Source organism: Sus scrofa, chromosome 1 (genome assembly GCF_054392235.1).
Source record: "Sus scrofa isolate SSC_HxYL_T2T_F1_AM1 chromosome 1, Sscrofa_HxYL_maternal_Yorkshire_Landrace_v2.0, whole genome shotgun sequence".
Lineage (NCBI taxonomy): Eukaryota > Metazoa > Chordata > Mammalia > Artiodactyla > Suidae > Sus > Sus scrofa.
The window spans coordinates 106,126,005-106,140,000 of NC_139383.1; the positions used below are offsets into that span (position 1 = coordinate 106,126,005).

Sequence of the window (13,996 nt, forward strand, 5' to 3'; positions counted from 1 at the left end):
TAGTTAACAAGCACATAATGTGCATTTGCTATTTTCACTGGTGTGAAATGAACTGCCTCTTTGTGGTGTGTCTAAACCATGCATTATTCAAACTTGGGTGCCCACACCACTTCCTTGGTCAGCAGAGTACACTGTAGGTAAAAAAGAGGAAAACTTTTCTGTTGTTGCTTAACTGAAGTGTTTCATATACATTGCTATCACAAGAGGACTCATTTTAATTATCAGCAAAAGGATGAGTGATGGGTTGGAATGGAAACTGGCTAGTTGTACCATGGTATTCTGACTTTTTTTTTAATTTTTGCTTTTTAGGGCTGCACCTGAGGCATATGGAGGTTCCCTGGCTAGGGGCTGAATTGGAGCTACACCCGCCAGTCTACACCACAGCCACAGCAATGCCAGATCTACACCATAGTGACCTACACCATAGCTCATGGCAATGCTGGATCCTTAACCCATTGAGTGAGGCCATGGATGGAACCCACAACCTCATGCTTCCTAGTTGAATTTGTTTCTGCTGTGCCATGACAGGAACTCCTATTCTAACTTTTTAAAAAACAGAAACACACACATGGTCATTAGTAAGAAAATGTTTAAATTATTCTAAAGTGCTTAAATCCTTAAAACAATGGATCAACTTTTATTCATGGGATAAATGACAGTCACACTGGCTTCACGGGGAGTTAGGTGGACACTTCAGGGACTCAGTGGGACTTGGACCCACCCAGCTGGATCAGCAAACTCAACAAATAGATAAACATCAACTTAGAGGGACACAAAGCATGCAGTGTCTGCTCACTGCTGCAATGAATGGTACAGTCTCTCTCAAGATGTAGTTTTATTTTTAAAAAAGTTTTAATTTTTATTTTTTTGGCCATGCCCATAGCACACCCAAGTTTCCAGGCCAGGAATTGAACTCCAAGCTACAGCAGTGACAATGCTGGATCCTTAACCTGCTGGGCTACCAGGGGACTCCAAGATGCAGCTGTAGAAATTAGAGAATCCTTGATCCTTTGGAAAGGCCTGTTTTTCAAGGTTTCAAAGATATTTTTTTTCTTTTTTCTTTTTTCTTTTTCTTGTCTTTTTAGGGCCTCACTCGAGGCATATGAACATTCCCAGGCTAGGGGTCCAATCGGAGCTGCAGCTGCTGGCCTATGCCACAGCTAGTGCAACATGGGATCTGAGCTGAGTCTGCGACTTATACCACAGCTCATGGCAATTGAGTGAGGCCAGGAATCAAATCTGCATCCTCATGGATACTAGTTAGGTTCGTTACCCCTAAGCCACAACAGGAACCCCTCAAAGACATTTTTTAATATGTTTCTCTTTTTCTTGAAGCTTCAAATGTCGTGATGATCCTAATACACTATCAAGAGCTACTGGCCATTTTCCCTCTGATCTTATTCTAAGCCTCAGCAGACATTCTCCAAATTCAAAATACTGAAGGTCTACTAGCTGCAAACCTTCCTTGCAGGTACTAACATCACAAACTTGGCTGACTCTATTGCTCCTTGTGGCCAGCACTCTCTTCCATCATGAACCCTCTTCATTTTTTTTTTCACCCCTGCTAAGTGTTCTGGTGAAACGTGGTCTGACATGTTACCAGGAAGCCAGTACTATTAAAAAATGCTACCTGAGAGGGCATGTCTTTCAGTTGTGCTGACGATTTACCTCTGTGAAGACCTGGCAAGTGCAGACTTTCATGCTCTCACTATTAAAACTGTCGCAATTACTGAAAAATCTTTTTCTGGACATTTATCTATGGCTCTTGCACAAAAATTACCAACACGAGTTTTGTGATGCCTGGATTGATAAACAAAGGGTTCTGACACTCTAATGTGTCCCAGAAAAAAATAATATTAAATATATATAATTTAAAATATAAGTTTACATCCTATTTGCCTTCCCATTTTCCTTTCTCTGGAAAAAGGAATACAATTAAACAAAACTCCAAAAAACTTGAAAAACACTTACTGTGACATGTTTGTCCAAATGTGATGTGGAACATGACTGGTGAATTTTATTTTATTTTATTTTATTTATTTATTTATTTATTTTTTTTTTCTGGTGAATTTTAGAAACCTGGACACCTATCATATGTTTTTCTGAAGTTCTGGGAGTCTGGGAGTAGAACCAATAGCTTTTATGCTACAACTTTTCTTGCCACTAAATTTGGAATGGAGTTTTAATACCAAATATGAATGGAGAATCCCACATTACTAAAATTATACCAATTTTAATATAATAAAATATGCGTACATCGAATTTTTAAGTTTTTTCCTTTTTAGGGCTGCACCTGTAGCATATGGAAGTTTCCAGTATAGAGGTCAAATTGGAGCTGCAGCTGCCAGCCTACACCATAGCCACAGCAACTCGGGATCCTTAACCCACTGAGTGAGGCCAGGGATCGAACCTGAGTCCTTATGGGTACTAGCTGGATTCGTTTCTGCTGCAGCACAACAGGAACTCCCTGAATTGTTAGTTTTCAAATCATATCAAGCACCAGGCAGCTCTTTAGCACTATCTGAGACAGGAATTAATTAGTCTTTTGTTTTTCCTACCTTTGAGACAAAATTACTTGAGTATTTCTTTTGTTTTAAAAAATAAATCTATTTAAATAGATCTACGTTTTAATGGTATATTTGCATACATGTTTTAAATGTCCACAATACATATGCACAGATACACATAAACCAATACAATAAATACTGGAAGGTTCTTGAAAGAAATTTTATCTGTGAGCTGATTCAAGGCACAAACAACAGGCTAAAATTTCCACATACTTAGACTACGGGAAAACCCCGTGGTCCTTTATACAATCACTTAATAATATTTAGAGGCATATCTTTAAACCTAATAATAGAAATGTCATCAGATATAATGCAATGAAATAAAAGTGATTTCTTACTGAACACTGGGAAGGATGTATTTCCTTTTAACACTTGGAATTCTTGTTCTAGTCGTCTCCGTAAATCTATTTGTTCAAATAAAACCTTCTGAAGTTCTTCTAATAAAGAAAAAAGAAGAGTCATTTTACTAATCTTTACAAATAACTCTCCAGAGAACTGTTATATATGGCAATTTATTATTATAAGACAAAATATTTTACCAGTTTAAAAAGTGTTGCATAGACATAGGATAGATTTTGTGCAGAAATCCATGAATATAAATCAATGTAATATATTATTTTAAAGTATTATATTACAGTGTCATGTATTGATTGATATGTATGCATTAATCTCAATTATATCCACCCAATGGTCCATATATTATTCATATGTTGCTTGTCAAGCTTAAAATATGGCATAGAACAAAAATATCCTCCTATTATCTCTTTAGTTTTTTTAAGCCAAGAGAAGTTCTACAGAATTAAAACTTTTCTTTACCTTTCCCCATATTTTCCACGTCCTTTTTGAGTGAATGCGGTGAATTCATCTCTTGTGTGTGTTCACCTTGAAAAAAAAGGAGAAAAAATATTAGTTTTATGCAGGCTATTGTTGGCAAATTTTTGTTTTCACTTTCTATTAAAATCTACAAAAGAGCATATTGACTATAATTTCAAAGTAGAAGTCCTTGGAGCCACATGTTGTCCTCATTTACCCATGTATAATTCCCCTGACCCTTGGAGAAGAGTGACAAGAAAATGAGGGTGGAGTCTACCTGTACAGCAACAGCAGATCCATGAAAGCAGATTCCTGAGGTCAGCCCCCTCCTGGGCCCCACCACTCCCCATCCTTTACAAGGAAGTTAGCTGCTAGAATGGCTAAAGAGCAGATTGAACAGTTGACAATTCTGGTGATCAGAGTCCTTCTTTAAGAAGTGAAGGCCAACAAGACCGGAAGTGGAAGCCTCCAGCCTTCCTCGGCCACCAAAATCGGGGCTGTGAAAGAGAAGTGAGAGGAGGCTTAATTGTCCCTGGGAGAGAATTTATGACCCTGGAGTGGTTTCCTAAGAATTGACAATTTGTTTAAAAAGAAATCAACCTAAAAGAGAGATGTGAAATAAATTAATATTTAAAGGCTTGTTGATAATAGTTTCTTAACTACTTGTCTTCAACCAATACAAACTATATTGTGGAGAAAGGTTAGATTGTTCTTCTTACCTACTTTGTTTAGGTGCTAACTAGAATGACAGTAAGCTATGGGAAAAAAGTGTATGTCTTCAGTCATAAAGTGAGTCTATATAATCCAGAAAACACAAACAAAGCAAAGAAAAGAAATCATTACCAGGATTTTTAAAAAAATTTCAACTTATCTGCTATTATCTACATAATTTAATTAAGCTTTCCATTTTCCTCTAGAGAGATGTGGCAGTCCAGGCAAAGGTGCTCTGAGAAGGTTCCCTTCTCCTCTGCCCCCCAGGTTAGCTCCTTTGTGTCTTTGGTGCTATTTGCTTCCAGCCTTCTGCACATTCTAGGTGGGCTCTGTCTTTTCTGTATGGCCAGTGCATAGTACAGTGCTAGACACATATTAGGTATTTAACTGTCTTCAGCTTTCAATGAAAGGGACCCCATGAGATCATAATTTCTATATCATAACACAGGTCAGATGCATCATTTCAATTCTTCTCTCACTAATTTTTATTTGTTTGTTTTTAGGGCTAAACCTATGGCACATGGAAATTCCCAGGCTAGAGATCGAACTGGAGCTGCCAGCCTACATCACAGACACAGCAATGCCAGATCCAAGCCTCACCTGTGACCTACACCACAGCTCACAGATCACAGCAATGCTGGATCCTTAACCCACCGAGGGAGATCAGGAATCAAACCCCCATCTTCCTGCATACTAGTCAGATTCATTTCTGCTGAGCCACAACAGGAACTCCTCCTCTCACTATTTTTAATTTCCTTTCCTTAGCAAGAAATGGAATGAAATGGCCCTGGGCACTTGCAGGAATACTGGGGAATTTCACTGTCAAGGTAAAAATTTCTGCAAAGAGAGAAATGGGATTTCTTCCCAAAATAATAGCCCACAGTATCAAGGACAGACAGGAAAGTACTCTAACATGATATTATATGGTGCAGTCCACCTGATGACTATCAGGAGTATGTGTGTGCAGGTGTGCATGTATGCATACGTGTATGTATGTAAATACATAGCTATGGGAAGGCACATCCTCTGGCTCCCTATCATTAACACAGTAATATCCAGGGTATCCCTAAGTCCCTTGATGACAGCCCTTTTCCATACTATCTAAATCATATTTGTACAAACTCATTATTGCTCTCGTCTTGTACATGACCTCCTTCTATAGGTTCTTGAATACTAATACTTTAGCTTTCTTCTCCATATAATAAAATGACAAGGAAATATCTGTGAGGCATTTTAAATATAGACCTCGATATAATTCCTACAAACCTACTACTATCTACAAGAAAAATAACATGAAGGTTGATAATAAACCATAAATATATAAACCAAGAATAGTGGTATCTTAAAATGAAGACACATTCATATTATGTGCAATTTCGCCTGTGTTTACCTGTCTCAGTTAACCAGTTAAATGCATAGATGTTTCATACCCATATATAATATTGAGGTTGAACAAGAAAAGCACTGAGCATACACGCATCTCCACATCTATCTACAGAGCATGGTGTGATTTTATTTCATACCCTTCCCAACCACTTAAGACATGACTTGAGACAGTTTGTTCCTAAATAGGCAACTCTAGAAGCCATTTCCTTATTACATTATAGACCAGATTCTTTGTGATCAATTAGTGTATTTTGTGGACTGTTCACCTTATATTACATGTCAACTAGATAATTAACTAACATTAAAATACAATCTGTAAAAATGCATTTCTTTTCCATTTCACAGCCACACAGGTTTACATAGGTATGATGCATGAAATGCATAGCTAGTAAATGAAAACTACATTAACAACAGGTGAATCTACTGGTAACATTAATACCAAGCTCTTCTTTTCATCAGCTTTGTGAAGGTTTTATTAATATTTTCCATCAGTGTCCACACTTTGCTGCAACTTCTCAGAAAAATCTGCCCATTTTGAGCTTAGAAGATTCAAATGGCTCACTTACAAAGGGTTTTTTAAAAGTGGTTCAATGTTAGGTAAATAAAGAACACAGAAGCTTCAGCTGACTTTTGGGTATCTTTTACTGGACCATTGTGTTTTGTATTTTACTAATTTGTGAAAACCAGATTGTTAATGGTGGTTAAAAATGATCACTGGGAGCCTGGATATGTTTGTTCACTATTACTGCTAATCTTTTCCATCTGGTTAAAAAAAAGGCAGTATAGTACTAGATTAAATAAATGAGATTTAGTTGACAATGAGCTTCCCATTTTTATAAATATTCCATCAAGTTAAGTGCATCTTACTTTTCCAGAATTAATGAATGGGTTTGGAGACATCCCAAAACTAAACTGTTTACCTTCCTTCCCAATATATTCCCACTTTCAAAAGTTACAAAAAGGTGGTGGTGGGGGCAACAGAGATCTGGGTTTCTTTGGTTTTTTATTTTTTGGGCCACACCCATAGCATGTGGAAGTTCAAACCCACTCCAAGCAGTGACTCAAGCCACTGCAATGACAATGCCAGATCCTTAATCCACTAGGCCACCAGGGAACTCCTTTTGCTGTTGTTTTTTTCATAGAGATCTTTTTTTTTCTTTTGTCTTTTTAGGGCCACACCCGCATCATATGGGGGTTCCCAGGCTAGGGGTCCAATCAGAGCTACAGCTGCTGGCCTGCGCCATAGCCACAGCAACACAGGATCCAAGCCTCATCTGCGACCTACACCACAGCTCACGGCAACGCCAGATCCTTAACCCACTGAGTGAGACCAGGGATCGAACCTGCAACCTTACGGTTCCCAGTTGGACTCATTTCTGCTGTGCCATGATGGGAACTCCCATAGAGATCTTAATTGTGTAGAGTTATAGGAGACAAAATGTGACATGGAAAGAATATCTTTCTGGGAGGCCTAATCTGAAGTATATGTTAAATCAGACTATAAAATAGTGGAGTGGCTTAAAACAGGAGAGATAATTACAGCATAAAATGCATGTCATGGACTGCAGTGATGCAGAGCTCCTGCTCAGGGATGGGTTTACACCAGTTCTCCAGAAACGCACATTCGCAGGACAACTTAACTGCGACTTGCATTGTTGCCCATGAATTCTGTTCACCAGGGGAGGGTAGAGGCAGCATGATGCTGCATCAGAGAAACTACACCTCTGCTGAGTGCAGCAGAGGCCGGAGAGCCTGGAGCCACACCGTTCTTACTTCCCTAGTCTCTCCAGGGTCCTCCAGGACCAGGTGGTCCCACATTCCAGGTGAATGCTCCACCTCATCCTTGGTTCTGCCCTCACTCAGCCTTCAGAAGTTGGAAGTGCAAAAGGGATGGATGTCACTGCTGTGGCTCATGTTCCATCCCTGGCCTGGGAACCCTCAACTGCTGTGGTGTGGCCAAAAAAGACAAAACAAACAAACAAAAAAGATGGATATGAGCATATGGCACACCAAAGCAGATATCAGCAATAAATAACAGATGACGAGGAGACTGGAGTATCCAAAGGGGGGAAAAATCAAAGAGCCAACTGAGTTACTAGCACTACACTTTGGCACAGCGGTAATGACTTTCTCTTGAATATCACGGTGCACCTCTGCCATGATGAGAACCTGCAGTGGTTCCCTACCATCTCATACTGTAGAATCCACTCAACTCCTACCCCACGGAGCCTTCAGGTTCTCCCACAACCTTGTCCCATCTGGCTCAGCCAACCTGTATTTCTCTTTTTTAAAAAATATATATATTTTAATTTCAAGCTGATTTACAATGTTGTGCCAATTTCTGCTGTACAGCATATATTCTCTTTCTCCTTCCATCATGTTCTATCCTCAGATTGGATACAGTTTCCTGTGCTGTACAATAGGACCTCATTGCTTATCTATTCTAAATGGAATAGTTTGCATTTACCAACCCCAAACTCTCTGCCACCTGTATTTCTTGATAAGCACAAATCCTTTATCCAAGTCAGATCTTTATTTCTCACGCTTTCCCTAAGGTGCCCTCACCTCCTGACCCCATCCATTCAAAACTAGAACACCATTCAAGTGGCATTTACTCTGTTCAAAGCCTGTCCCAACTTCTGTGGATACCGCTGATCTGTTCTGTCCTGGGCTGAAGCTCTAGGTCCTTATCATCTTTACCCGATATTCTAGTATTTCACCTAGGTAAGCCTGGTCTCTCCTACCTAGAAACTCTGCTTTCTGAAAGCAGAGAGATCCTGCCCTACAGGAAACCTCCATGACCTCTACCCTACGGAGGGGTATAAATACAGACCAAAAAAAACCTGTTGTACTTCATTTAATTCAATTTGGTTTGGGAAAGAAATGCCAATAATGCTATCATAAATCCTCAAGTGTCATAAGCCTTTTAAGCACTGTCATTCCTACGACTGAAAAAGCACACTTTGATTCATGGTACATTCTAAGACTTACTCTGTATTTTCAGTTTACTGGGCAAGTTCGTGATGTTCTCATTTTTGCTCCTGTCTGACACTTTGAAAATCTGTTCTAGGGACAAATAGAACTATAGCACTGAATGTTAACAGAGACATGAAAATACCAATTTATGTACATGTCTGCCGTGGCCTCCGACAGCAAAAATTCCTAACATTTTTTAGAGCTCATTTAATTTTAAGAGCAGAAGGAGTAGGTCACATGACATGTTCTGTTGGTGGTCAGGAGATGGGAGGGAAAGCTGATTAAATAGATATTACTGTTCTCAAGCTAAACTTGAATTTGATAAATAAGATCATTTAAGTACTGTAACCTGTATGTGTCTAGGACGTCTAAGTATATAGGGTACAATACAAAATGCCTGACATTGGGATGAAGAGTAAAAATTTTGGCATTCACCCCGCCCTTCTATGGAAGCACATGCTCCATCCTTCGCTTTTCATCCCACTCCAGTGAAAGAACCCCTTATCTTGGCTGTCTTCCTTTTAAATTTTCCTTTGAGCCTGAAACCACTACTCAGGGGTGCTACCCCAGACAGCAGCCCCAGGGACTAGCAAGTTGCTTGTTACTGAAAGGCTCTCTATGTTGCCCCAGGATAGCTGTTGACAACACTTGATGAAAAACATTTGGAGAAAATGCATTTCAGAAAATGCACACTGGGGAGTTGCCATCGTGGCACAGTGGAAACAAAGCAGACTGGGAACCATGAGGTTTCGGGTTCAATTCCTGGCCTCACTCAGTGGGTTAAGGATCTGGTGTTGCCATGAGCTGTGGTGTATACAGGTGGCAGATGTGGATCAGATCTGGCATTGCTGTGGTTCTGGTGGAGGCTGGCAGCTGTAGCTGATTTGACCCCTAGCCTGGGAACCTCCATATGCTGCGGGTGCAGCCGTAAAAAGCCAAAAGAAAAAGAAAATGCACACTGGGAGTTCCTGTTGTGGCTCAACAGTAACAAACCTGACTAGTATTCATGATGATTTGGATTTGATCCCTGGCCTCGCTCACTGGGTTTAAGGATTTGGTGTTGCCGTGAGCTGTGGTGTAGGTTGGTGGCTATAGCTATGATTCGACCCCTAACCTGGAACTTCCGTATGCCCCAGGTGCCATGCTAAAAAGACAAAAAAAGAAAATGCACACCCAAGGGTAAATTTAGTCAATGAAACTATTCTGGTTTGGGGCTGTGTCTATACATGAGACACACATGCATTCTAAACTTGGATGAAGAATTAAAAAATTCATCCAAACATCCAGATGTCTCCATAGTTTGTGGGGACTCATGTGCTACCATATATGTTTTGGTGCAGATCCTGGATAGATCCTGGGAAGGGTGATTTGCATTTGAAGCTACAAGCAGTGTCTGCCTGAAGTTCCCAGGCACTGTCATGTCCTTAGGGCTGGGCTGAGGTCCGCCCTCTGCCTCCCAATAGCCTCGGTAATGGGCCTGGCCTCTGCTGAATGAGGGAAACTCCTTTTACCTGTGTTTAATTCTTGAATAAACACCGAATTTTAACAATTCGCCTTAGTTTTATAATTTGACAAATTTAAATTTTCTGGAATTTTTATTTTCTCTTTCCCTACCCATCTATCAGGGAGGTACAATCTGGATGGGGTCAAAGTTAATCTACAGTTAGTATACCTAGTACATGTAACAATAACCAAAATTTAGCACAACAAATGATTTTTTTTTTTTTTTGTCTTTGCCATTTCTTGGGCCTCTCCCGCAGCATATGGAGGTTCCCAGGCTAGGGGTCCAAGCGGAGCTGTAGCTGCCAGCCTACACCATAGCCACAGCAACGCGGGATCCGAGCTGCATTTGTGACCTACACCACAGCTCACGGCAATGCTGGATCGTTAACCCACTGAGCAAGGGCAGGGATCGAACCTGCAACCTCATGGTTCCTAGTTGGATTCGTTAACCACTGCACCACAATGGGAACTCCGACATAGGATTTTTAAGAACACTTTGCAGTGAGGCATTCAAAAATCAATTACACAGAAAGCAAGGTTAAGTAATTTTCTCCTCTATTGGGAGGACATGGACTTCTGCTAATTTCTTGGTGTTAAATTCTACATTAAATGCCTCCCCTGTGACATCTGGCACTGTAGTGAGGTCACAGAACAGAAGAAAAAAGAAAATCAGTACCACTGGAGAAGGTACACTACAGAACGAACTAAATAAATATTAACTCCATTGGTCAAAAAAGGAACTAAGAGCAAGATTAACACAGGTGGGTTTATAGCAAACAAAGAGTTACAGCAAACTTTACTGTTCATCATCAAAATTCATCAGGGGTTGCATACACATTGCTTCTTGAGTCAGTATATCAAATATTTTTGATTAATGAATTGAGTTCATTCAGAATTCTCTTGCGTTTCAGAACTTGTGTTGTCAATTACTGCTAGTTATTGTTTTTTTCCTGAAGAGTTTTTCATCGTCCTTCTCTACATTTAAAAAAAAAAATTATAAGTGGAAAAAAAAAATAAAACAAAATAAAAATTATAAGTGGGAAAATATTTTCATAAATAAAAGAAATTTCTATCTGATATATGGGGATTATTTAATTTTGAATAATCTTAAGCTGAATTTATATTTAAATTCTTCAAAATTCGTTGTTCATAAAAATGTCAGTAGTAATTCACAGGTAGGCGGTTTTATCAGATTTTACAGGTGGATAAACTGAGGCCAAAATAGTTAAAGGGCTTGCCCAAAGTCATCTAGTAAGTGAGAGAATTAAAACTCAGATCTACTAGCCTGTGCTTTTGCGAATTTTTCTTCTCCTCTTTTTAAAAAAATCATAAGCATGGTCTAAAATAGAATGGAATAATAAATCAGAGTGCCTCATCCGCTATATATTCATGAGAAGTGTAACTGCTTCTTACTATTCTCAGAAATCCGTCTGTAGCATATTAAGTACACTAGAGAATCATACCAGTGAAAATCAAATTGATTTTAAAACTTCTATACATGTAACAAGATGCAGCCACGCTCAGAGTCCAATGGTGCTGCCGTTTCGACAATGAAAGGGATTGAAATCAGGGATGACTCCACTTTACGTGATTTCCTTGACCTGCAATAGCTTTCAGCTGTCTCACTAGCTACCCCACTGCATTCAATTTCAAATCACTTAACTTCACTAAAGTTATTCAAAATGGATATGCAAAACTGTACTGCGGGATTGCAAGCAAAATGCTGTCATTTATCTTTTTGAGTAGGTAATATTTTGACCAAACTACCATCCCTCTAATCTATATTACTTGGTTTGAAAGCCATGGGTCTTATTTTAAAGAGACTGATAGATAAAAGTTCTACTGGCTTTGGGAGGATTTTGGCTGCCTAAAACTTTGTGTTTGGTCGCTCTAATTATAAAGAAATATAATATCTGCTATGAGGAAGGTTAATGACCATTAACAGGGAGGGTTTTTTTTTTAATCATTAAAAAATGTAATCTCTTTGAAATGCTGAAAACTAACAGTTACCAATAAAGCTGAAAGGTTGAAGGAAGGCCAAACTTAATGAAAATGATGAACTAAAAAAAATGAACTGGAACTAAGTATTGTTGCTAAACTGAATTTGTATTAGGGACAAATTAAAGCAAGTAGCTATCATTTAAACATAGGTCTGTATCTTTACTTGTTTACAGTAAGGTTGTAGAATTTCCTGATAAACTATATCCATGATTGTCATGAGAGTGAAAAACACATGCAAAAATAAAAAATTGCATACTGACTTACTAGACAGTTGGAAAAGACATTTCCTTCTTCTACGTTACACTGCATAACACAGAAGTAAAATACTGATATTTTTCTAATAATGATGATTGAATTGAACATTGGGTAAAGGGACATATGGTTATAGAAACCGTATTGGATGTTACATTGTGTAGACTGCTATTAGAGTATTCATACTGCATTCCAGCTCATCACCCTTTGATTGGAAGCAACTTGAGAGCAGGGGCTAGCATTGATTCTATCTCTGAATAATCTCCAGAGCCTAGCAAAATATTTCACACATGGCAGGTATTTTGAAATACTGGGAGAGTAATTGAGAAGATACACAAGTGAATGCTATCATGTACCTGTGGAAGATAACAGTTGTTAACATGGGCAGAAGTAACTCCATTAACAAGCAGGGCAGTCTGGATAAAGCATCCTACTGCTACTACTCCAGAGCAGTTCACCACAAGTCTCCATCATCTCTTTGGCTCATCTGGATTTTTTTTCCTTCGTCTTTTTAGGGCCACACCCAGGGCATATGGAAGTTCCCAGGCTAGGGGGCGAATTAGAGCTGCAACTGCCATTTGAAACCACAGCCATAGCAACGTGGGATCCGAGCCACGTCTGCAACTTACACCACAGCTTGGGCAATGCTGGACCCTTAACCAGCTGAGCAAGGCCAGGGATCAGACCCTTATCCTCATGGGTGCTAGTCGGATTCTTTACCGGCTGAGCCACAATGGAAACTCCCTCATCTGGATTTCTGATACTTCCCTAAATGAATGGATTTTTGGAGTCTGACCACAAGAAAATACATTAATGCCAAAACACAGGCCAACTGAGTGACCACTCTGGGATTTTTCTCAAATGTGCATTCCAGTGGGAAGACCATGAGCTGATCTCTCCTACGAGCGAGGCCATCATAAGGTACACGGAGTCCTACAAGAGCCCAAATTCCTTAACACCTTCTGGTGTTTAAGACATCATCTGTAAATGCTCAGGAAAGGAACCATGAGGATGAAATTCTTTTGACCCAATATTCCAAGATAAATTTAACAAAATATACTCTTCCCCTGAACATTTGTTCATTTCACTAATATATTTTCATCCTTTCCATGTCTCACCTGTCTCCCATTCAATGCAGGATAATAATATGACATAACCTACTACTCACATACTTCCCTGACTAATGTGAGGATGAAATTACAATATGGAAAATCAATGTCAAACAAGTTTCTCTGGGAATCTGGATCGAATTAATTATTGTGAGGGAGGGACTAGTAATATATCAATAGCATGACTAGGTGTTATTATCAACATAACTATTGACTGGACTGCCCTGAGCTCCGGGCACTGTAGAATTTTTATGTGAACACCTGTCCTGACTATACCTTTAATCCCTTCCTTTTGGCATTTGTTTTTCCATCTGAACATCAAACAACAGTGGATTCTGTGGTTTTGACCCACGCTGGCTATCATCCTTGGGGTTCTAACAGTTTTCCAGGATTTACGGAACTTACTATGTATAAGGGAAAATCAAACCCCCTTCCAGAGCCAGGAGGAGCTTGTTCTTAAATGGAACCAGCCCAGCCATCCAATCAGAGGAAGAAGAAGAAGAGAAATTCCGTTTTTAACAAATCTACAGAGATCCTTAATACACATGAAATGAAGAGAATATAATTCAGTAAAGGAATCAGTAGGTTCTAGTACATTTAGATTTCTAATGAGTATACACATTTGTTGAAATGTTAACTTAAAATTTTATAAGAATTACGAATACCTGCTGCTAAGTG

General features: G+C 39.2%; 1 protein-coding gene across 1 annotated transcript in view; it reads right to left on the reverse strand.

The window, feature by feature from the left end:
- Window positions 1–13,996, reverse strand: part of SKOR2 (SKI family transcriptional corepressor 2) — a 49,174-nt gene that overhangs the window by 26,301 nt on the left and 8,877 nt on the right. The window contains exons 5-6 of the mRNA XM_021092785.2: window positions 3,384–3,449; window positions 2,906–3,004 (exon numbers count right to left, since the gene is read on the reverse strand). Of these exons, the coding sequence (XP_020948444.1) occupies window positions 2,906–3,004; window positions 3,384–3,449 (165 nt within the window). The remainder of the gene's footprint in view (window positions 1–2,905; window positions 3,005–3,383; window positions 3,450–13,996) is intronic.